We start from the raw sequence: 26,487 nt of genomic DNA, 5'->3' as shown, positions 1-26,487 counted from the left end.
ATCGCTCCTCCAGGACAACGTAAGTAATCAGATGCAGCTGTCAACTTTGACAGCTGCATCCGATTACTTAATTAGCGGGCACAGCGATCGGACCTTGCCCGCTAATAGCCACGGTCCCGGGCTACAAGCGGCACCCGGGACGGCGGTGGTTCAGATCGGGGCCACCGTGCGGCACCGCTCTGAACATCCCTAGGCGGCCCAAGTGGACATCCGTAGAAGCGCCGTAGAGCGTGAAACAGGCTGTCACCACTCCCTTCATGTAGTGTCTGCTCACATCTATGTCTGCACTACATGCGTTTACACGGATCGATAATTCGCCCGATCGTACGATTAACGATATCGAAAAGAACGATTTTTTTTTATAACGACGGAACGATATATCGTACGGAAAAATCGTTTTGCTATCGTTTTAAAATCGGTGAACGACTGTTTACATGGAACGATCTGCTAATTTTTTGCGAACTACAGTTTTAGAACATGTTGTAAGTTCAAAGTGAACGATTTCTCGCTCGTCGCTTGATCGTTTGCTACGTTTACACGTACGATTATCGTTCGAATTTGCACAATAATTGTTCTGTGTAAACGCAGCATTAGTAAATCGAAGTCCACATAGATCATAACACTATGATGTATTTTATGCATACTTTGTGTAAAAATATTAAAAAAATAATAAATAAATATATATATACATATATAATGCTAACCCGTTAGTAATCTGTATCTACTTTTTATTTTCTAGATCCCACATTACCTGATTGACCTTTTTGTCTACCATGAAAGTTTTGGCTCTGGAGCTCAGGAACTTATCCTCTTATAAATCTGAACCTTGGTTGAAACATTTTCTTTACTACCTGATGTAAGGTTAAAAAAGATCCACAGATGGGACAGTGGTGGTGCCAGTCCTGGATGTCCGTGTGGATTATGGGTGGATTTTATCGATTGCCCTTTCTATTAGGAAGAAGATGATGGATTTTCTTTTTTAAATGCAAGGATGGTACGCCGAGGGCTATTAAGTTGGATTTCTCGGGTGGGAATCCTACTTGTCTGTCTTTGCTGTATTGTGTCGGTATTATATATGCTGGCTTGTACCCCAAGAGCTGAGGATGAACAGTTATTACTTCCACGTGTGAATAGCCCCACAGGTAAAGAAGGCTACCATGCCATTCTGCAGGAGCGCGAGGAAGAGCATCGGAACTATATTACCAGCCTGAAAAAGCAGATTGCTCAACTGAAGGATGAGCTTCAAGAACGCAGCGAACAGCTTAAAAATGTTCAAGGTCACTCCAGTGATTCCCTTACCGTCACGTTTGATCATGCCAGTCCGGAGAAGACACAGACAGACCTCTTAGACTTTTTACATTCCCAAGTTAACAAAGCTGAAGTACATAACGGTGTGAAGGTTCCTACGGAGTATGCTGCTATTCCATTTGATAGTTTCACTCAGCACAAAGTGTATCAGTTGGAAACTGGACTTACTCGCCACCCAGAAGAGAAGCCCGTAAGGAAGGACAAACGAGATGAGCTTGCTGAGGCCATTGAGGTAGCAGTAGAAGCTCTGAATAGTCCTGAAGATAGAAGCAACGCACCTAAAAGAACCTATACATCTTCTGATTTCATTGAAGGTACAGTAGATTGTTATGTCTTTTGAAGAGTTTGAGTATCGGCTAGTACTATCAGTAACATATTATTCATTCCGTCATTTGGGATTTTTTTTTTTTATTCAAAAGAGAAATTTTAAACTTCATCCTTTCACTCTTACAAAATGATATAAAAAAGGCACTGTCACAATTTTTCCCCCCAAGAAACCAATGGGAATTGTGATCGCAAACAGTTTTCAAATATAGTAGGCCATTAGTAAACTAGGTGTCTCCCTTCACTGTGCATGTGTACAGCTGCTGCACTGTCCCTGGCTGTCTCTGCACTCTGTAATGAGAATTAATGACATTGAGGTCACCAGCAGTTTGACCTTCCCGGCGTCACAGAGTGCAGAGACAGACAGCCAGGGACAATGTTTACATGAGCTGTCTCAGAAGGAAGGGTGGAGGAGAGAATAGCTCACACACAGTTTTCTGTGTCGTTAGCACAAAGCAGCAGGCTCAGAACTGGGGGAAGGACACTGAAATGGTAACAACAAGTATGGAATGAATTTTTAGTCTCCAGGAGGAGGGGGTGGTTGAACATGTATTTTACCTGAGCCGAATAACCCTTTAATGGATTTTTATGATACCTTCCTTTCTGAAACTCGCTAAGCCTTCATGACCCCCATTTTAATAGTAAAATATTTTTTAGTTTTATTATTCAATGGAGCCACTCTCTTGCGCTTAGTGAAGTTACAAAAATAATTACTCTTTTTGTGCAGTGTCTCTTCTGAACTTAGAAGGGGGATCATCTTTCTCCTGCTAACTGTTCTGTTACATCATTTTATATGAAAATCAGATCCTGACTTTTAATACATGATGATCAATTTGGTATAAACTGAGGCTGACATTTTTATGTGAAACCTATCAACCTGTCACATATGGTCACTGTCTTGTGTTATCCGTGTCTTTTCTCTAACTATTCTTTAGCTATAAACAGAAATACATACAATAATTATAGTTCTCACATATTGGCAAGGTATTTAAAGGGGTTATCTAGTGCTACAAAAACATGGCCACTTTCTTTCATTCACTTCAATAGAACTGAGCAGCAAAACCCCACCCAAGCTGGAGACAAGAGTGGGGCTGTCTCTGGAGGGAAGTGGCCATGTTTTTGTAGCGCTGGATAACCCCTTTAAAGGGAAACTATCAGAAGATTAGAAGCATCCAGCCTGCTGCTCTGTCCCTATAGAGCACAGTGTGTTGAGGATCATGGTAAGTACCTTTCTTTGATTTTTGGCACCATTTTTGCATACGTTTTAGTTTAATCTATATGCTAATTAGGCAGTTTTGTGCACTGGGGGCAGGACAACCACCCTCAGTTCACCAACCTCTATTGTTGGTCCGCCCCTTCTAATGAATATTGGGGAGCCACTCTGCAGTGACGTCACTCATCACCGCAGAGTTTTTTCTCAGTATTCATTAGAAGGGGAAAGCTGGCTGGGGAGATTAGCGCACCGAGGTTGGTAGTCCCGCCCCTACTGCACAAAACTGCCTAATTAGCATATGCATTAAACTACAAAGTACAAAAAATTGCGCCAAAGATCAAGGTAGGAAACCTACCTGTATCTTCATCAAGGTAAGAAACCTACCTTAATCCTCAGCCCGCTGTACCCTATAGGGACATATCAGTAGGTTAGATGCTTCTAACCTGCTGATAGTTTCATTTAACCCTTTCTTTCCTTATTATTTATCTATAGGTACTGTCACTTTCAGAGTCAAACCCCATAATTGCGTTCTTGTAATTTTGCATTTGCGATTATTTGGCTTCCATATTTGATATCTGTAACAGGCCCCACAACAATCTTTCACAGGAAAAATACCTTTGTACTACAGCATGCAATATGTCATACTGAGGCATTCAAGAATCATGGTGTGGTCCATGTCAAGCCATATTGTGTAGGGAAAAAAATGTTCAGTCTACGGCACCTGATAGAGCACCGTAATGTGCCAAATAGAGTACCTGTGACTCTGTAGGCCTCAAACCCTTTGGCTTCTTCATTGATTAATGGTTTATAGCCAAATATTTTATGAAATGAGTCGACATTACAAGATTATTTCATGGCTATAAAGTAAAATAATTGTTAATAGACTGATTTTAAACCAAAGGATTATTACATGTATTTACAAAAATAGTGATCACCAGCAGTCAAAAATTAAAGGGGTAAAAAAAAGATTTTTTTCAAATCAGCTGGTGTCAGGAATTTATATAGTTATGTAAATGACATCTATTTTAAAATCTGAAGTTGTCCATTACTTATCAGCTGCTGTATGTCCTGCAGGAAGTGGTATATTTTTCCCAGTCTGACACAGTGCTCTCTGCTGCCACCTCTGTCCATGACAGAATGTGTCCAGAGCTGGAGCAAATCCCCATAGAAAACCTCTACTACTCTCTGTCATGGACAGAGGTGGCAGTAGAGAGCACTGTGTCAGACAGGAAGGAATACCACTTCCTGCAGGACATACAGCAGCTGATAAGTACTGGAAGATTTGAGATTTTTAAATTGAAGTAATTTACGAATATATACAACTTCCTGACATCAGACGATTTAAAAACGTTTTTTTTTTTTTTACAGCTAGTGAATTATTAATGCAAAAATGCAATGACTGCATAAAATTTAGATCACTGCAGATGGCCATGGAGACAATTGTAAGCAAACTCTAATGTTCAGGAAGAAAATATAGTATAGTTTTCTGCCAATGTAAGGTCACAAATGACTGGTGGATCCTTGAATCGCCACTGTCAGTCTGTAGCGCCAAATGATTGGCCACTGATTGGCCTGTACTATATCACATGGCATCCTCTTCTGTTTGTTGGTAAAATTAGACAAAGAGCTATTTTCCCAACTACGAACATTGATGGACACGGTAGAGTTTACTATTGGTCATGCACCTGTTGGGATTTTGTATCCGGCAGACTTTCTTTAGTGTTTACCGTCTTGCGCAGGTGTCATTCCTTATTGAGAAGAGTGTAATTATGTAGAATTAGCTTGCAGCTGTGATACTTCTTCATTATTATAACACGCTGTAATTAGCTTGTTGGGAGCTTAACAAAACCCTTTGATTACAAGTAACAGATACCTATTATGTGAACGTTGTCGTCTTCCGTGTCCTTACAGCGTAGTTTCACCGATTGGGCTGGAAAGATAGAGGGAAGGCATATGTCTAGTCTTATGTGGGCCAATTGTCAGGAGCTGGCCATCATAGAGTGCGTGGCCAGCCTCCTGTCAACGCCAACGGTGTCCCTGACAACCATCCGGACCAGGTGCAGGAAACGTGCCGACGGCGTCCCTAGCTACCAGCCAGCCAGTTTGCTAGGGGCGTGGCGGCTCCTGTCTTTTCTGTTGCCGAGGGCAGGGAATCTTCTCCCCTGGCTGAGCATCTTAGCTGTGGATCATATAATTATTCTGACTGGCGGCTGACACTGCCAGTCAGCTGTACTGTGAGGGTGGAGCTGGAGAATCAGTCCAAATCACTGCCTGGGACTGGGGCTCATATTCCCATAAATACACTCCCTTGCCTGTCCTTCCTTGCCTGCGATAGAGCGTTTCTTCATCTGATCTGTATTTACTGGTTTCCTGACTTTTCTGGCTATGACTGTTTGACTACCCCCTTGGACTTCGTTTTTATAACGCGCAGACCACTAGCTACTGACCTGGACCTCTGACCCTGATTTATTGTGTTTTATATTTTCTTGTCCATTTTCTGTTTCTCAACTGCATAGGCAAGGGACTGTCAACCAGTTGTCCACTGCCGCCTAGGGCAGTTGAGGCAATTATGCAGGGACAGCGGGGCGGTTGTCAGCGCCAGGGCTTCACCTGTCTCCTGTGTCTTCCAGTCCCAAACCCTGACACCAATACTACATAAAAGAGACAAAATAATCCACACCAAAACTGCCGCGTGTGAACATGGCCTCACAGCAATTGATATATATATATATATATATATATATATATCCACAACAAACAAAAAAATTCTACCACCATATTTTATAGTTTTCTTTCTGTTTTTTGGGAGGAGCAGTGTAAGCTGCTGTTGGTCAGCGACTCTCAGACAATCAGTATTTCCAGGACCTTTCACAGCAATAATGTATGTCTTATAGTAGCCGATTGACATTGAGGGGTTATTAATCTGTTTACTTTATTTCACCTCATATTCTTCTTTCTTTGTTCGGTGAAACTGAGTCTCACTCAAGCCAAACTTAGTACAAATTAGTCTTTTCAGCCTATAGGCATATGTGCATATGTACATACACATGATATGCTTCAGAAGAGATAAGACTTCTCTCTACACATGATATGCATCAGAAGAAATAAGACTTCAGTAGAGAAGGATTTAGGGGTAGTGACAGTCTTCTGTCTTCTGACATTTTTAAAATGAGTCACCAGTGCAGCCAGATGGTAGGGAAAGGTAATTGTATGCTGGGCTGTATAGCTAGAGGTATAACCAGTACGAAGAGGGAGATTGTAATCCAGCTGTATAGAGCTCTAGTGACATCACTGACATCAGTGACAGTGACATCATCTGGAATACTGTGTCTAGTTCTGGAGACCTCATCAACAACAACAACAAAAATATTGATAAAAAACAGCAGGTCCAAAGATGGGTCTGATGGTGTTGTGAATGACCCCTGACTCTGGTACTTCCAGATGAACTGAACGCTACTCACCACATCTAGGCAAAGAATAAATGGAGAAGTAACTGCACATCTGTCCCTTTCCATCCAAGTCTATTAGAGTTATGGAAGAGGTTGTATTAGCCTTTCTGGATATAAGATGCTGGCTTCTATATAAATATTATAATGAACACAGAGGGTAAATGGAGGGACTTCATTCGTATAACCTAGCCATCTGTCTTTGTGGTCATTGTATGTATTTTATGGGATATTGATCTACGACAGAACTGGATGGGAATGACAGACTGCAATTGCATTAAGTAACACCAGCTCTCTTATACTGTGTGGCGATGTCAATTGCTTCCTTTGATTCCTCCTTTCCTGTAGCTGGTTAAGTAAAAGGGGAGAAAGAAATATATAAACAGAGAGAGAGAAAGAAAGGGAAAGGACAGTGGGGGAAGGGTATTGCACTTAGCAAATTAAAGTCGTAACTTTAACATTTGAGTCCTGGCAGCAGCGTGGATTTAAGTAATGATGTTGATTTCTTGTTAGGCCATTTTCATTTCAGGCTCATCAGTGGGCTTTTGATGTATGGCCTATTAAGAATTGGGATCTTTGCCAGATTTGCAATCTAAACTAATCTTTCTTGGGCAAATGCATAGGTGACTTATGGCGGCAGAATGATACCGCAGCCTTCTGAGCAAGAGAGAAATGTGAAAGAAATCGGAATGATCTCAGCCAGTGAAAAAGCTGCTGGCCTATTATTATAGGGATGTTATTGTGACCTATGCCAAGCTTCTGTGAATGCTATATGCACTGTATATCTTATTATCATTTGACATTATGCATATAATTTATTGCAATTTACAATAAAAGGGAACTCTGGTTAAGAAAGATGTAACCCTGCTCAATCCCCACCCATAATCTAAGCTTGTGAGTAATAGGTTTCTATTACATGAATTGGGCCGTTTGTCTGCAGCACATCCTTACTCACACCCTGAAGCTGCTGAAAATCCTCACTGCCTGGTCCACTCTGTCTCCACTCCTCTGTCCTCCCCCCTCCCTTCTGAGACAGAGGTCACATGATCTCTGTCTCTTCTGTTGTCAGGCAAGCTGTAACACCTCATCTGTAACCCCTGCCCACCACTGAGATCACAAAGTGATCACCTGACAAAGGTCAGGAAAACAACATCCTCTCCTGAGTAATGTAAGGAAAAGGAAACACTGTTGTTTTATCTCACTGTCTAATTTGTCTATGTAGAATAGATAGATAGCTACTGTGTTTACTGTGCAAAGCAAAAGCAGTTGGAGCAGACTGATGGGTGGGGGTGGGGGGATCACAGCAAGGCTGGGAGAAGGCGTAAATCATGATAAATCACACGCAGGAGTAGGGCACCTAGATGCAGGTGTAGATTTGTTGTGCAAAGCCTGTGCTAAGAGGTGTATGCCTCTCAGTAAATCTGGTCAGGAAAAAGATGGGGATTTATTTAAGACTGGCATAAGAGTACGCCAGTCTTAAGAAATTCACCCTATGTATGTGTGTGTGTGTGTGTGTATATATATATATATAATCACAGGCAGATGGGAATGTAAGCTGGAGGGGCTGGTCAGAGAGGTAATATCATAATATCAGTCATAGGGGTGAGGATAGAGCTCAGAGACCAGAACCACACAAGCCTCCTGTGACATCAGAGGATGATGTGTTGTCTACATAGAGAGGGAGGAGACAGGGAGCTGGAGACAACACACATTTTGTAGTTCTGCTATTTTTAACTTCCTGTCAGGGTAAAATAACAAAAAAAAAAACCTGCTGAAACTAATATTATTCGTGATAACATTATACTAGTAACTTATATATCTTAGGGTTATAGTTCCCTTTGAATACAATTTTCCTGTACCGGAGTATAGCATTAATCCCTGATAGCGTTTCCTTTTTTTCCTCTCAGACTGAGGGCAGGTATGTAACAAGAATTAATGACTTATTGAACTGTGCTAAATCATCTTTATATTAGCATTCCAGAGGTGCACACCCAGGTATACATTTTATGGGAACCAGATTATTACACAACCTTTATGCCTTAAAGATATGTAGTACAGTGATATTACACCTACTTACAATACTGACAGATGTAAAGAACAGAATTTCTTGTGTTGTATCTTTTATCATAGTTTTTGCTATGAAATAATGCAAGAACCTTTTTGTGTGAAAATGTCATTTGTTTAAAGATTATGGATATATAAGAGAATCTTTCATTATCTGGCTCTAATTAGTAAAAAAAAAAGAATTTAACAAATTAATGCCCTTTAAGCTAATGTGAACTGGCCAATTATCCGCCAGGAGGATTGCTTCTTCGGCCAATAATTGACAGCGATCAGCCGAAAACATCCTCAGCTGATCGTCCGTTTAAACGGGTAGTTCACCAAAAAAAATTAAAAATTCAAATCAACTGATGCCAGAAAATGCCAGATATTTGTAATTTACTTCTATTAAAAAATCTCAAGTCTGCCAGTACTTATCAGCTTTTGTATGTCCTGCAGGAAGGGGGATTCTTTCAAGTCTGGAGAACAGGAGAGGTTTCCTTTTGGGATTTGCCTTTGCACAGACAAAGGTGTCAGCAGAGAGCACCTTGTCAGAATACACCACTTCCTGCATTACATGCATCAGTTATTAAGTACTGGAAGACTGAAGATTTTTTTATTTGAAGACAATTACAAATCTCTGGCACTTTCTGACACCAGCTGATTTGAAATATTTTTTTTTCTTTTTTGCTGGAGTACTCCTTTAATAAACTGCAGTGTAAAGCATGGTTAACTAGAAATGAGCACTGGGTGGATTTCTGACATTGATAGAGTCTTATAGATGTTGCAAAAAGCTGACAACCTAAACTTGGCTTAGCTGTAACAGATTAACAAGTCAACAATAGGATATTTTTCTAGAACGCGGTCCCTGTATACCGCCCATAGAAAGTACGTGTTTGTCTTCCTTAGTTATGCATAACCATATGGTTGTAAATCTGCACAGTGAGTAAAACAGCTTATTAAATGCAAATGGCTTTAGCAGAAAAGGAATGGCCTGCTCTCTTATTAACAATATTTCTATTTTTTTTTTTTTTTTAAACGCCAAGCATTCACTTTTTCAGTTACAGACAATTTAATCCTGTAAACCGCATCTGACAATCTGGTCCAATGAATTGAGATTTCCACCTACATAATTATTCATACAGCAACTCCGCTGTTTATACAATACATCAAAATGGCACGGAGGCAAACAAGTTCTGACAGAAAAACATTGGCTCCATACAAATGCCGGAAAGGATTGCGCCTCTCAGCTCCCCTATTATCTTTCCTGGGCTTTAGTGGTATAATCCAATATATACTTGCAGAGGATAAATAAACCGGCTTTGTATTACAATCCAATCTATTGATTGGGGGGAAAAAAAAAAGGGTAAACATGAATGGCAGGTAGAATAATTGGATTTCTGCTGATTTTCTTGCAAGGGAAACCGTTCCAATTTTCTAATGACACCAAATGTTTTAAGTATTTCAGGCTGTTTGTAGGCAACTGCATGCTTAGGTACAGTATACAGAGATCACATTATGCTCTGTCCTTTTAAAGGGAATGTCTAGCGGGGGGAGGGATTCTTTCAAATCAACTGGTTTCAGAAAGTTATATAGATTTGTAATTTACTTCTATTTCAAAATCTCAAGTCTTCCCATACTTAGCAGCTGCTGCATGTCTTGCAGGAAATGTTTTTTCTTTTTAGGCTGATACAGTGCTCTCTGCTGCCATCTCTGTCCGAGACAGGAACTCTCCAAAGCAGGAGAGGTTTTCTATGGGGATTTGTTACTGCTCTGGACAGTTCCTGTCTCGGACAGAGGTGTCAGCAGAGAGCATTGTTTCAGACTTAAAAGCATACATTTCCTGCAGGACATACAGCAGCTGATAAGTATGGGAAGACTTAAGACTTTAAAATAGAAGTAAATTACAAATCTATATAACTTTCTGAAATAAGTTGATTTTAAAGAAAAAGATTTTCGCTGGATAACCCCTTTAAGCACTCCCTATAATATCTAATAGGTAGACTTGAGTTCTCTCACTACTGTCACTACTATATTGTATGTAGTTAGACTAGCTCTTTCCATCTTGGACTTGCCAAGCACGAATGTTTACAAAGGGGGATATGCCTCCTGACACAACACCTCCAGAAGGTAGCAAATCTTTGCAATTTTAAATTCAACATAGATTTCAAGGGACATATGGGCTGTGCCATAGCAGTGAAGTAACCACTCATTGAAATTGAATACTACTTTGGGTTCCTTATGAAGTGCCTAAGGCCCCCCTTCACACTTCCGTGGGCACTTTTACGGTCAGGAAACACTGATCTGGAAGCTTTTTCTGACCATTAAAAACGAAGTGTTTCCCTCTGTCCACCGCATCTGCGAGCGTACGAGTGATGTCTCTCGTACACTGCAGTGCTGAGGGGAGAGAGAGGCCTTTTGTGGCCTCCAGCCAGAAAAGTGAGTGACAGGACCGGGAGCCAATGACTCCTGGCTATGTCAACCAGTGCCTCATTTCACTGTATGTGCTCCTGATTAGGAGTGCCTACAGTTAAAGGGTCAGTGTCAGCCCCTGACAGTACTTGCCCAGGTTCTGGCACTGGCTGCCAAGCAATGCATTCAGAATTTTGGGCAGTTACCAGATGCGCATCGAGATCTGTCTGGAATTCTGGATGTCCCCATAGACCTATTTCCTGGCACAGACACCCTTTAGAAAAAACCTGAAGGGGGTCCGTGCCCAATAGAACCCTAGGGGTCAGAAAATCTGTCCAGAAATCCAGAAAGAAATCCAGATAGATTTTCATGAAGTGTAAAGGGGCCTGATGCTGAATTAGTGGTAAATTCCGATCCAATCGGGAGTCGCGCTTTGCTGTCTCATGCATGTTTTTAGCCATGGAGACCCAACTTCTTCTAGTAAAGTGGAATTCACCTCTGATGACAGGTACATTTAAGGGCCTCCTTGGAAAGGATGTGGTTCTGTAAGGTATGTTTTCTGTTCCAGGCATATACATATAGGTTACACTGTCTTATTTCAAAGAAAATAAAAATTCTTGCAGCCTTAGTTTGGATATGCTTATCTTGTCACTTTAGTGATGACTACTTTTTAGTTTATTTCTGTTTTTCTACTTGTAAGACTGTTCAGGGACCTCTGCCAGATATGAACTAATGAGGGAAAGTCTTCAGCATGACTCAGTATTTCCACTTTAACTACAGATGGTCGCAGCCAAGACCAAAATGATCTTATTTGATTTCTCAGATAGTAAACAAGTGACAACAATAGTGCGGAGAATACCTTCCTGATTCACTTCTGGGACTCCTTTAACCCCTGCTACTTATGTATTATAAATTAATTTTAATAATATGTTTAAAAAGTTGCAATTGGCCTTTGGTTGGAAGAAAGGGAGCAGGTAAGTGGGAAGTCACGAAGGAATGGGAGGGAAATAGTAAGTAAAAAAACCCTGAGGAGGGAGAAGTCAGAAAAGGCTACAGATGAGAGTAGGGCTGTAGAGGAATGTATAGGCAAAGAGGCAAAGAGTAAAGACATGAGGGGGTCTAAAGGCTGTATTCCACGGGGCGACTGGAGGAGCAAATGAGCGCTGTCATCGCTCATTTGCTCCTCGTTCCCCACTCGCTGCCGCCTCTATTACACGCAGCGCCAGCAAGCGGGTGAGTCCGGGGGGGGGGTGTTGTTGAGGGAGCTGCAGGGGGGCTGCCCAGGTGATCTCTGATCGTCCGGGCAGCCCATAGCATATAGCAAGTCTGCTGCCACTGCTCCTATTCCACAGAGCGACAGCAGTAGATCTTTGCTATATGAGTCGTTTGTCTTTCAACATGTTAAGAGACAAACGACTGCAACGATCAGCCGACATTGCTCATGCCGGCTGTTCATTGCCTTCTACTACACAGAACGATTATCGGTCGAATACGGCTGATAATCATTTTGTGTAATGTGGTCTTAAGGATGAGCGAATTTACAGTACTAGCAAAGTGAAGTGCTTGGCTAGCCTCGTAGGCTGGCTGTCAGCTGGCTGCTCTTGAACTATGTGCTGCTCCCTGCCACTCTGCTCCGAGAGCCTGGAAAAGCTGAATCTAGTCTTGGGACACTGGGAGAAGTTTTCCAGGACTGGATCCAGCTTTTCCAGGCACATGGAGCGGCACAGAGTTCAAAGGCAGCCAGCTGCCAAGCCAGCCACTGAGGCTAGCCAAGCACTTCACTTCACTAGTACTGTAAATTCGCTCATCCCTAGTGAGCAACCATGCAAGAGGTCTTATACCAATTTATAAGAGGCCTTGAGGGGCACTAGTAAAATACTTTTGGTTTGCCTTGTTTTATGATGCATACTAGAGGGAGCATACTGTAGGTTTATATGTGCCAGTTTGGGGACATTTTGTACTGTACATTGTACTACTGTAAATGGCATGGTTTCATGGTTTTCATTGTGTTGCTTATTATGGTGCATTTTGTGAAGCATCATCTGTATGAAGTTCTGTATGAGAGTTGTTACACACCTTTTTGAATCATGCACACTATCCATAATGCCCGTTTCATTGTCCATAATTTGTTAAATTATCAAGGGATATATGATGATTTTTTTAATTTTTTTTCAATAAACTTTTTTTTTGCTCTGTGGTTTCTGTACCGCCTACTGGATGGTGTGAAATTGCGTTAAAACTTGCATATAATAATTGTCTCTAAAAACTCTCTACACCTAAATGACACTCCTTGTATACTGAAGCCATGCCCCTTTGGTGGACAAGGCTTAAAAGTACTTGTTGCAAAATGAGGCTTGTGCAAATATTTGTGATTTTTGTACCATGAAATCTGCCATACAAGCCTCAATAAATTCCCTCCAATTTGCTCTAATTTAGGGACACCATGGGGGACATTTATTAAGTCTGGCGTTTTTTACGCCGGGCTTACAAATGTCCCTGCAGATCCGAGCTCAGAGGATTAATGTAGAGACGTACTGCCTCTACATTAATCTTGTGCGCACGGAGCTCGTCCATGCAAGTAAAATGAAACCTACGCCAGGAAAACCTTCCCCCAGGAAAAATTATAAATGCGGTGCATGCATGGGCCATGCCTCCTCTGCGTGCTGCTGCACCCCTGTAACGCCCCCTCCCAGCCCCACTGGCGCTGGAGTCGCAAATCGGCCCAATGCAAAGAAAATATTTGCAAGTAGACCATTCGAGAATATTTTTACACCGATCTGGCAAAATGTCTTGTCAATAAATGCACGTTTGCTACTTTAGTAGTAAAGTTGCCCCATAGCATATATATATATATATATATATATATATATATATATATATATATATAATATATATATATATACAGTGGTGCCTTGGATTACGAGCATAATTCGTTCCGGGGCCGTGCTTGTAATCCAAATCCACTCCTAAACCAAAGCAAATTTTCCCATAAGAAAGCATACAAATGCAGACAATTGGTTCAACACCCCAAAAATAATGATTTATTATTCTGAATAACATGTAAAACAAATGAAACAAACATTCAGAAACAGCAGAATCTGTGATATTATAAGTTACTGTACAGTAATGGAGAGGATGGAAAACACAAGGACTGACAGAGACTGCAGGGAGCATGGAGGAATGAGCAGGGCAGATGTGGGCACATACATGCAGCTCTCTGTCCGGGGAGATAGGGGTTACAGCTATGGAGAGATTACCTCCACAGTCCTGTCCCCTGATGTGAGTCCCAGCCTGAAGTGGACCTGCTATGATTTGGAAGTTGAGGGAGACTTCCTGGGTCATAGTACAGTGCTCAAGACCCCACTATGCAGACCATGTCCCTCCCCCTCTCGCGTTCCCACCCAGTACAGGGAGCTCTTAAACCAAAGCAATACTCTTAAACCAAGTCACAGTTTTGAAAAACTGAGCTCTTAAACCAAAACGCTCTTAAACCAAGTTACTCTTAAACCAAGGTACCGCTGTATATATCAGCTGGGACAGACCTTTTCCCCCAAGTGATGACGTCATCACAACATCACAACTCAGGGGAAGATGCCCTCTGGCTGGGGTCATGAGGCCTGTCCCGCTGCTCACTGTGGGCACGGGTAGAGGTAAGACTTAATCAGTTTCCCCCCCTGCCCTGCTGGATTTTATAAATCACTGGACTTCTCTTTTAAAAATACATCCCTGGTCTAATTATTGCCGAAACTGTAAATGTCAGACAAAAGATGAGCCTCAACTTTATAGAGGTTTTCCAAAATCTTCTTTAAGGGTGTGTTCACACCTACAGGATCTGCAGCAGATTTGATGCTGTGTTCAGTAATTTAAATGAAATCTGCTGCAGAAAATCAGCTGCAGATCCTGTAGGTGTGAACGCACCATAAAAATAATTAAGAGTCAAATAGGAAAGCTCTGTTGTGCACAAGACTCTTTGCCTCTTCAATGCCCTAAGGTCAGTGCCAATTCAGCTATGAGCCAAAGTCATCATTAATCCTAGCTAGACCTGTGAAGAAGGAAACAAGCTACTTAGTAGCAATCACACCATGCCAATCTATCTGCTTTATTTAATATTTCACAAGACGGATTTAGGTTACACTTATCATTAACAAGGTATCTGGTAAAGTAAATTGTGCAAGTAGACAGGCATCTGCTCTATAGAGTCGCAATTAGAAGTTTAAAGGGGTACTCCACTTAAGAAAAATTTACCCTGTTTAATTCCTACCCATAATCTGAGCTTGTTTGTAATAGGTTTTTATTACAAGAATTGGGCCGTTTGCAACACATCCTGAATCACACCCCGAAGCTGCAGAAAGTCCTCACTTTCTGGTCCACATGGCATCGGCTCCTTTATCTTCCCGCTCCTTTCTGAGACCAGAGTCACATGATCTGTCTCTTCTCTTGCCAGGCAAGCTGTAATTCCACATCTCTAACCCCACCCTCCGCTGACATCACACCAATCAGTTAGCACCTGGCCACAGGGCAGGGAAACAACAGAACAGTGACAGCCTCCAGAGCAGTATTGGGGAAATTAAACAGCTGTTTCATTCTCTCTCTCTTTTTAATCTATGTAGGTGGATATGTGGCCCAGGGTAAGCTTGACTGTCACTGTTAAGGGTTAATTAATTACCTCTGTCTAGCAGTTTGAGAATGCCAGTAGTGGCAGCACACAGCATTGCTAGGGAGTTAACATTAATCAGGAAAGGAGTCCAGTCAGTGTTGTATGAGGTAAAAGGAAGCAATGTCCTGTGTGTGAGGTAAAATCAGTGATAACGAAAGCCAGATTCATGTGAAAACAGCAGCCAGAGATCACAGCACAGGCGCTGGATTTGCCGCAAGGGGAGAAAATTAAGCTCAGTTGAATTACAGGATAGGACTGGTGAACTCCGGGACCTGTAACTTATCCCCCCTGTGAGAAGCAGCCGGACTGTGTGGGTGCTAAGAAGCATCTCATCACTGTCACCACTGATGTTTCTTTCTGTATGAGTTTACTGTAAATCCTGTTAAATTGCACTAGAGTGGAGCCTGCTTAACTTCATGAGGTGAGAGGATACACTTAAGGGACCTGACCCAAGGCCCCCCCCCCCACACACACACACCAATTCCCTCAGAATCTCAAGGAACTCACAATGCCCCACACTGCCATACCATAAGAGTGGCTGTGGATAACAAATAGATTGACAGACACTAAAATAGAAGCGGATACTTGGCAGTTGGCTCTGGGGTGCAGTGCATGTTGGGAAATGTAGTTTTCCAGATGGCACCATCTTGGATATAGATTTAAAGCGACTTTAAAGCGACTCTGTACCCACAATCTGACCCCCCCAAACCGCTTGTACCTTTGGATAGCTGCTTTTAATCCACTTAATCCAAGATCTGTCCTGGGGTCTGTTCGGCAGGTGATGCAGTTATTGTCCTAAAAAACAACTTTTAAACTGGCAGCCCCGTGCCCAACGGCTGGGGCTTAGATTGTGTATACATTAGGCTGGCACACCCTCTCTGTCCCTCCTCCCCACCATCCTCATCATTAGGAATGCTGCAGGCAGATTGTCTCCTATTCCCCACCTGTGTCAGCTCAGCACATGGGCTGGATCGTTAAAGCACCTGTGCAATGTTCAGAGAGGAGAAAATGTTCCAGTTGCATTCTTAATGATAAAGAGGGTGGGTAGGAGGGACGGAGGGGTGGTGCAAAGTTAAGGCACAGATATTCTAAGCCCTGGCCGTTGGGCACAGGGCTGCAAGTTTAAAAGTAGTTTTTTAGGAGAATAACTGCATTACCTGCCTGAAGGTACAAGTGGTGTGTGGGGGTCAGATTGTGGATACAGAGTCACTTTAAGAAAAACTTGTAGCTAAGGAATGGCAGCAGCTAGAAAGACAGCTCAAAATATTCAGGGGGGGCTTGATCAGTGAGACCATCTAGGATTAAGAGCACTTCATTTTTTAGCTGGTGGAATACCCCTTTTAGGCTATGTTCACACACACGTATTTTACCAACTTTAATCCCTCTAGTTGCCTTATCTGATCACAGTCTTCTGTCAAGAGCAGTGAATGATTCATCCAATGTCCTCTTTCTCCCACATACCATAACCCCGCTCCCTTCTGCAATGCCCCTCCTCCTGGACCCTCCTGCACATGCCCCACCCACTGTCACATTTGCAACCTCGTCCTCTGCTCAGCAAACAAGCTGAATGTGTTGATTTCTTTAAGTTCCAAAATATGTGAAGGTTATGCTTTGGTTTAGCACCCAGGGATATTTATTGTACTTTGCATGAAAGAAAACAGGTATGTTATTTTACATTGCTGTGCATTAATCAGCCTGGTAATAGCTGGCATCCGCTAGTGGAAATATTGTGTTTTGTACACAAAGCTGTAGAAATTCTTGACATCTATCAGTGTTAATCTGCAGGGCCCTCTACTTTACACTCGTGTGAGCTCTAGAGATGCAGAGCATGCTTTGTTTTAATCCTTGGCAACTATGTAAATACATAGAGTAACATTGGCAGTAAGTGAGAGCGTCTTAGTACTTAAACCATGAACAGTGTTTAGATGTAATTGTTGCCAAGCTGTAGCTCATTGTGGTAAATGATGTGAGCCAGACAAATTTGCATTTTTCACACGTGTAATAGGCTTCAATGTATAAATATATAGCAGTCATGCAAAACTGCTCAAATAATTAGGAACATGACTTAACCCTTAAAGGTTTCAAAGCCAAATAGTACAATTACGTAACAATAGGCTTAAGGCCCTATTACACAGGCTGACTTGGAGGAACAAGCAAGTGCCGACCTGTCAGATCAGCGCTCTCATGCTCCTTGTTTCCCGCCTCCAGGGAGACCATAGGATATAGCAGCGGTCTGCTGCTGCCACCACTCCTATTACGCAGAGCGTGGGCCAGCAGACCGTCGTTATCGTTGTTACTTTTATCAACATGTTGAAAGACAAGGATCTTTGCCTTTTAACACGAGCTATTACACCAAGAGATTATTGGCCGTAATGGCTGACAATGCCAAATAGGGCCGATAATCGCTTGGTGTAATAGGGCCTTTAGGCTGGGTTTTGATCTAAAGGCTGATATAAAAGCTGCAACATGCTTGGAACGGTAGTGACATTGTCAACATTTTATATTGACTAGAGTGTGGCTTTTATTTACAGAAGCTCTTTAGCTAATGAAAATTGTGATGGTTGTTTCATAGAGATGAGCGCAACTCGAGCACGCTTGAGTCCATTCAAACTTGAAGTTTCTACATTTCATTACCAGTGGCTGAAGATGTTGGATGCAGCCTTAGGCCGTATCCATGTTTTCCGAGCGTGCTAATTTTTATTGTTTCAAAATGTTGTGTTTTTTTTTTTTAGTTTTTTTCTGAAAGCTTTGAATCTGATCATTATTAAAGGGTTTCCATTTTATTAAAGAAATGGCACATTAATAGAGCATATAAAGAGAAAGTAGACCAACCTTAAAGAGTTACTTCTCTCAAACTTAACTTTGTTATGTTCTCTCCAAGGGCAGCAACATTTTAAAAGAGCCTGTTCTAAAATAAGGCATCTCCCTGAAAATAAGGCACCCCCACATTAAACTAAGGCACCCCTGAAAGTAAGGCACCCCCCAAAAGTAAGACCACTAACCACCCACTCAACCCGGCTCTTGTCAGCCAGCACACTGTTCCATGGCCCCCCACGTCCGTCCACACGTCCCGATGTCCCGCTGCACGCTCCTGGTCTCCTGGTCCTACCGGACGTTGGTGAGCAAGCCAAGGGGGAGGCCCGGGAAACAGAAATAAGACATCCCCCGAAAATAAAACATAGTGCCTCTTTGGTAGGTAAAATGAATATAAGGCACTGTCTTATTTTTGGGAAAACACGGTAGGACCCTATGTACCTAAGCTGGGACATATTACATAAGAGCCTTGTTTATTATATAAGTTAATTATATATTATTATATATTAATTAATTATTTCTTTCTGAAATAATTTCTCCAAATTAGGCAATAAGGCAATATATGATATTTACATAGAATTATGTCTGTTACCGTGCAGGATCTAAAATGACAGATCATTTGTAAAAAACTTCACGCCAGTAACCGGAATGACTGTAATGTATAAAGTCATGATTGAAGAATGCAGTGACTATTTCAGATGTGGAAATTGGCATCGGCTTCAGACTTCTCACATACAGAGACTATACAGCAATTGAAGTGGCAGCTGGGACTAGGTTGTGCGAATGCAGTAAGCAGCACATTTACAGGGATCATACATTTTATTTAAATGTTTTAATGGTCTGAGCTTTTTGATGCTAGAAAACATCTCAATGACCATGAAACATACTAAATTATTCAGCAACAGAGCGGCACAATGGACTTGTAAACTTAAGAGCTGTCTCTCCAAGGGGATAAACCACTCTCTCCTGTAGTTTCTAGCTTTAGTCAGTTGCGGAAACCATCATTCCAGAATCTAATTCTTGCATATTTCTGGGCATGAAGAATATATTTCAGGAATAAAGCTCTGGCATTTCCTAATACATGAAATTGCCTATTGGACATACTTCTATACAACTATTTATCAAACCATAAATAAATGAAGTCTTTCCTTAAAGGATTACTTCGGTACTCCATCAACTGGTATTAGAAAGTTAAATAGATTTGTAATGTACTTCTATTTAAAAATCTCCAGTCTTCCAGTAAAGTTAAAGCGAATTTATCAGGGGCCTCTGCCGTGTATAATATATTTTATTTAGATTTCTGTTTGTTCACTTGTTTAAGCATTTTTGTAATCAATAAAAATAAACTATCAACCTGTTGCAATTTTTCTTGAAGAATTCAACAGCGGTTGTTTTGCATTGTAGCAGTTTAGCATTATAAAAATTACAAAATAATCAAAACTCACAACAGGTATGCTTTAAAAATGTTATTTTTGAAAGTTTTCTTTTACTTTGCGGCATATTTTCCACACCTGACTCAAAATTTTAGGTGTGTATTAAATGTAAGGTGTCCAGAACCGATAGGTCTAATACTGCGTTTACACGAGCGATAATTCGCCCGATCGTACGAAGTAACAATTTTTTTTTATCACGATCAGCGTTTAGACGGAACGATATATCGTACGGAAAAATTGTTTTGCGATCGCTTAAGCCTATCTCGCACATAGGTTAAATCGGTGAACGACTGTTTACACGGAACGATCTGCGAATTTTTTGCGAACGACCAACGATGATTTGAGAACATGTTCAAAGATGAAAATGAACGATTTCTCGCTCGTCGCTTGATTGTTCTCTGCTTTTACACGTACGATTATTGTTCGAATTCGATCGTTATCGTGCAAATTCGCGCGATAATCGTTCCATGTAAACGCAGCATAACCCTCTCTCATCTGGAATTTAGAAATGTACATGTTCTGTTTGCATTCTAACTTGCTTCCTCTAAGCAGTTAAAGGGGTTATCCAGTCTTAGAAAAACATGGCCACTTCCTTCCAGAATGGAGCTTAATTGCAAAATCCCATCCAAACTGGAGACAGGAGTAGAGCTGTTTCTGGGAAAAGCAGCCATGTTTTTCTAATCCTGGATAACCCCTTTAACTGTTTACTACTTGAATCTTAAAATTCACAGCATGTAGTTTCACCAAGACATTAGGATGAAGAGATATTGCAGCCTCTTCTCTGTTCTGTCTTACTCCAGATAGGGTTTTTTGTGAAAGGAACTTGCAGACATGGAAAGAGAGGACTATAGGGTGTTGGAAGGTGAAGAAGGTGTCCCCTCCCCTAATACACACCTATATTACACTCATATGCACTCTAGACTATGTTCCCACTATGGGAGCAGGCCTTCTTTGTTTGATTTTGAAGAAGTTAGATGCAACCCCAGGGAGTCCTGGAAACCATGGATACAGCTATAGGACTAGGGCTGCATCCTACTTCTTCAGCCACCGCTAATGAAATACAGAGAGATGAACCCAAACAGACTTGAAGTTTGTTCATCTTTACTGGTTTATGACTATCTGGGTCTACTATTAAAGGAGAAATCCGGTGAAAATGTTTATTAAAGTATTGTAGTGACCCCCAAAAGTTATACAAATCACCAATATACACTTATTCCGGGAAATGCACATAAAGTGCTTTTTTTTCCCTGCACTTACTACTGCATGAAGGCTTCACTACCTGGATAACATGGTGATGTCACTTCCTGGATAACATGGTGATGTCACTTCCTGGATAAAATGGTGATGTCATGACCCAACTCCCAGAGCTGTGCGGGCTGTGGCTGCTGGAGAGGATGATGGCAGGGGGACACTGAGGGACACAGGGCACTGGAGGGACACTGAGTATCCCCCTGCCATAACCCTCTCCAGCAGCCACAGCCCGCACAGCTCTGGGAGTCGGGTCGTGACATCACCATCTTATCCAGGAAGTGAAGCCTTGATACAGTAGTAAGTGCAGCAAAAAAGCACTTCATAAGCATTTCCCGTAATAAATGTATATAGGGGATTTGTGTAACTTTTGAGGGGCAATACAATACTTTAAGTATTAGTACTTTAAGACTTCTCCTTTAATTAGGCTAAATACAATGTGCTGAAAACTGGTGACCCTACTATCCTGATAGATTAATAAATCAATGGCACACAGGCAAATCAAATTCCTTGCTGTACTGAAAGAGATAATAAGTATGTCTACAATCATTTCTTGGTCATGAAATTTCTGTACATTAGTATAGGTTCACCAAAGGGTAGATTTATTATATTATTCTGATTAGAAAAATTTTATCATTTTAAACTATTATAAGAAAAAACAGCTGATAATTTGCTGCGATTGTCCCTGACCCTGTGTCACTGAGCATGTCATTGGATCAGGCACTTACACTCCAAATTGGTAGAGATGACATATATTGGACAGAAGACTGGTTCCTGGGCATAGAATGGTCTGAATTTCTGAATAAGGCATCTTTATATTCTTCTTTCGTATGCAAAACATCTTGAACAGAAATCTATTTTAGCCATGTTAAATGCTCAAAATATGAGATGAGCGAATCGTTCATCTAAACGCAGTAAAGTGCTTCATTAGATTAGCGCTCCGCTTATCAAGCTCCCTACCACTCCGCTCCTGGGTGCCGGGGAATAGCTGGATCCAATCCTGGGAAACTGTTAGCAGTTTCCCAGGATTGTATCCAGCTTTTCCCGGCATCATGGGGGGAGTGGCAGGGAGAGGACCAGCTCTCCCTAAAAAAGATAAGTATGTCATCACAAAGTAAAATTGGTGTCACAAAAAATAAGACCTCATATGAGTGCTATGCCTCTGTCTTCATTTTCGTTTCGTGCACTTTTGCACAGGTTAGCAAGACAGCACACACAAATTGTAAATGTCCTGCTGGATCAGAGGAAGTTGGAGCATATGATATTTCCTCTAAAGTTTGATATATCAAAAAAAACTGGTGTGTCTTTGAAATTGACAGGGACTTCCTTTGCTTCACATAAGTATTCTGTGAACATACAGGAACAGCAGGACAACAGGATACTGACTTACTGATTCACAGACTTTTTTCTTTTCTTTTTGGAAATGCAATCAGCTTTTTTGTCACAGTGTGAGGCTGTGCATCAGTATAGAAAACCGTATAGACTGCATAATATATGCTGCTATAACATGGGAGCATTGATGCAGCTCAACTGTATTGACACTGGAAAGGGCCTTAATGTTGTTGTAATATATGTAGGACTTGTACCAAGAACATAAACTGTGTTGACTTTAATTCAGTACCCCAGTGCCGCACGGCAACAGTGCTTGGTTTCCTGCAAATTATAAAACATGTCCTGTCCTTGTCTTGAATTCTGACATAGATGCCCAATCGAACCCTATGGAAGCATCCAGAATTCCAGACGGACTGGGCCAGTGTCAGCACCGAGGCAAGTGCCACTGGGTGCTGACAGTTAAATGTGCTGCTGTTTTTGACAGGGCAAGGAGCCATTGGCTATCGGCCCTGTCCATCACTCTTCTGGCCAAAGGCAAAGAGACCATTCTCTCCCCCCCCCCCCCCCCATCAGGTTCCATTTTTGTAGTCAGGTGATACTGATGGATTCCTGATGCCTCCTGAAAGGCGTCAGGATCAGTATTTCCTGACTGTACAAAACGACGGTTAATATAGTTGTCTCTTTTCTGTTTACCACCTTCCGAGCACAATTTCCCTCTGATATCTCCTTTAAATTATTCTAATAATTTGTTTTGTTCATCTTTAGGAATTTACAGAACCGAACGGGATAAAGGAACACTGTATGAACTGACTTTTAAAGGAGATAGAATTCAAGAATTCAAACGCCTCATTCTTTTTCGACCGTTTGGACCTGTCGTGAAAGTCAAGAATGAAAAGCTGAATATGGGCAATGTCCTTGTTAACATCATTGTCCCTTTAGCTAGAAGGGCAGACAAGTTTCAGCAGTTCATGCACAATTTCAGGTAAGTCTGTTAAACCTCAGGTGAACTTTGCCTTGTCAATAACTAAAGCATGTATTGATTCATTTGCTATCTACAGGCCCGATTTACTGCTACTCTAGGCTCTCAGACTCATGGAAACGCATCACAAACAGGAGGGCAGAGGAGGGCGGCTGGCCCACCCCCAGTGCTTCATGCCCGGCCGGTGCTCTGTTCATGTAAAAAAACATAAAAGCGATGTACTAGTGGTACATTCACTGTAACATTTACTGTGACAGCTTAAAGGGGAAGTCCGGGCAAAATCAATTTTAAGATATGTTATTGCCCAGCAAAGGCTAATAGACAAGTAATAGACACTTATTACGGGAAATGCACCTATAGTGCATTTTCCCTGCACTTACTGCAGCATGGCCTGTTCATTTCTCTGCAAAGTTGGTAATGTTACATCACATCAACTGCTGACACCTGCTGCTCCAGTGTGTCCCACTAAAGGGATCAGCCCCTCCTCCCCCCCCCCCCCCCCAGAACCTGTCTGTATGCAGGCGCCCTCTGCACCACTAGTCTGGCCGTCGCTGGCTCCCACTGCTCCTTGCTATCCTTGACAGTTCTCCCTTCAGCGGGGATCACATTCCCCAGCCTCCCCTAGCTCCCTGCCCCTCTCTCTACCTGTCTGTATGTCAGCGCTGGAGCAGCAGGTATCAGCAGAGAAATGAACACTCCATGCTGTAGTAAGTGTAGGGAAAATGCACTATAGGTGCATTTCCCATAATAAGTGTCTATTAGTAATTTTTATAACTTCTCTTGAGCAATAACATATCTTAAAATTTATTTTGCCCATTGTTTTCCTTTAAGGTAATACAATATGACAGCTCTCAAAAAAAGATAAAATTTAAGAAACAAATTGGTACAAATTATAGAATCTAAAGAAAAAAAAAAAAAGAAATGTTGTTAAAAAGTAAATGCTTACTGTAAATAAGCCATTGACATTATTTCTGTGCAAAAATGGGACGGATTCTCAAGGACCTACAATGGATCTTCTTTTTCCTTAACCCTTTAATGATGGAGCCAGTTTTCATTTTCGCTTTCGTTTTCTCCTCGTGTTTAAACGGCTATAGCCGTATAGCATCCCTGCGCGCCCACATCAGAACTCTCCACTGCACGTTATGGAGCAAGCAGCCGGATCCACTCACTCCATAGTACTGACAGGGTTTTCTGCAGCCGATATTCAATGAATAGTGGCCGCAGAAAACTGACATGTCAGTTGTTTGCGGCACAGCAAGAGATTCCTAGGCAGCAGTGGCACGTATATTTCCGTAAAAATGATTTTATGAAAATATACAGTGTGTGAACATAGCCTCATATTGTTTGGTCTATGGGGCTGTGTGAGGTGTCATTTATTGCACCATGATCTGTTCTTTCTTTTGGTACCTTATATGGTGATATATATGTGATATATATGGTGATATATATGTGACTTTTTGATTACTTTTTATTAAATTTTTTCTGGATTTGATGTAAACAAAAAAGCACAATTTTGCACTTTGGCGAGTTTTTGCACTTACGCTGTTTACAGTGCAAGATCAGACTGCAGGCTGCAATACCAAATATGTTAATTTATAAAATGGCAAAAGGGGGGAGATTTAAACTTTTATTAGGGGAGTGGATTTTTTTTATTAATGATTTTTTTTCACACATATTAATTAGAAGTCCCCAGGGGGACTTCTATATACACAGCACTGATCTCCCTTTGAGATCAATGCTGTGTATATAATAGAGCACTGATCCATCAGATCAGTACTCTATTACTCTGATCTGCAGCAGACCAGATACACTGATTGCCGAGTCCCGGCCGGCTTAGTAGAAGGGAACTCCCCTCCGCAATCACATTGCATGGGGGGGAGATCCCCCACTAAACACCAGGGACAGGGGGCAAAGCACTATTTAAATGGAGCAGTCAGCTTTGACAGCTGCATTTTAATAGTTAATTAGCCGGGAGCGGGGATCGGCCGCGACGGCTAATACCATCGATTCCTGGCTGCATATAGCAACCAGGGACAGCGGGCTGCAGAGAGGGCTAATGCGGGGAGCCCACTCTGTTTAACCTTAACGTCATTAAGAGATTAAAATCTATTCCTATTGGTTACTGGTATATTTAGTATAGTAGTACTATCTGCGCCCATATCATTCTTTAGACATAAGGATTAGAGATTAGCGCAACTCAGTTAGACATAAGGATTAGATATGAGCATGCTCGAGTTCAATTGTTTGGCATTTGATTAGCAGTGGCTGAAAAAGTTGGATGCAGCCATAAGGCTGCCTGGAAAACGGGGATACAGCCATGGGCTATGTTCACACAACATTTTTTCAGCACTGTTTAAAATGACGTCTGTCATTTTGAGTCTAAAATAACAGATGTCATTTAGCTGTCTAGCCTCCCCTTAGTGCAATGACGGCTGTTGGTACATTATTCTAGTTTGGTTAATAATTGCCCTTTGGGTGTGTCTTAATTGAAAGTTCATTGAATTTAATAGTAAAAACGGAGAAAGAACGGTGACAAAGAAAAACTGTGTGTGAACAACTAATAAAAAACGTCCGCTATTTGCAAAAGTCGTCTGGAAATAATTGTCGGACTATTATTTTGATTTCCGTGATAACGTCCGTTATTCAATACATTGTATGCATTGGACATCCATCTTTCCATTGACTTCAATGCATTGCATTGCGGCAATAACAGAAGTTTTTTTTAAATTGCAAAAGCGTCCGCCTTTTCTCTGTTTTTGACGTTGTGTGAACATAGCCATAGGCTGTGTCCATGTCTTCTCAGATTTCCGAGGGCTGCATTCAACTTCCTCTACTACCGGTAATCAATGGCAAATAATCGTCCTCGAGCGTACTCATCTCTAATTCTTATTTCTAATCGAGTTGCGCTCATCTCTAATCCTTACATCTAAAGAATAATATAGGCGCAGATAGTACTATCTACTGTACTTGTAATGCCTACTTGTAGATCCCACTTTCTCTTCATTCATTCATTCATTCATTCATTCACTTATTCACTCACTCACACATGCTGCTAAGCCATTAAAGGAGAACATTTCTGACAGAAAACCTTTTAACTTTACTAGAAGTGAGAACAAGGGACAGAGCTTGACATATAATTGTTAACTGGAGGAGTTAGTGGTTCAGGTGCAGGGAGGGCCAGCTATCCTTTAACCTGTATATAAACACATAGAATCATATCCTCCAGTTTACTGTTATTGCTGTTTTGTTGCCTGATGTGATTTTTCCAAAAGAATTCAGGG

General features: G+C 41.5%; 1 protein-coding gene across 11 annotated transcripts in view; it reads left to right on the top strand.

The window, feature by feature from the left end:
• Nucleotides 1-26,487, top strand: part of CSGALNACT1 (chondroitin sulfate N-acetylgalactosaminyltransferase 1) — a 261,184-nt gene that overhangs the window by 183,827 nt on the left and 50,870 nt on the right. For all 11 annotated transcript variants that reach the window (XM_069978162.1, XM_069978160.1, XM_069978159.1 and 8 more), the window contains 2 exons: nt 740-1,622; nt 22,993-23,209. In XM_069978162.1, the coding sequence (XP_069834263.1) occupies nt 992-1,622; nt 22,993-23,209 (848 nt within the window). In that variant the 5' untranslated portion in view covers nt 740-991. The remainder of the gene's footprint in view (nt 1-739; nt 1,623-22,992; nt 23,210-26,487) is intronic.

This window comes from Dendropsophus ebraccatus, chromosome 7 (genome assembly GCF_027789765.1).
Source record: "Dendropsophus ebraccatus isolate aDenEbr1 chromosome 7, aDenEbr1.pat, whole genome shotgun sequence".
Lineage (NCBI taxonomy): Eukaryota > Metazoa > Chordata > Amphibia > Anura > Hylidae > Dendropsophus > Dendropsophus ebraccatus.
The sequence above is the reverse complement of the archived record's forward strand: the minus strand, read 5'-3'. Positions and strand labels throughout refer to the sequence as shown.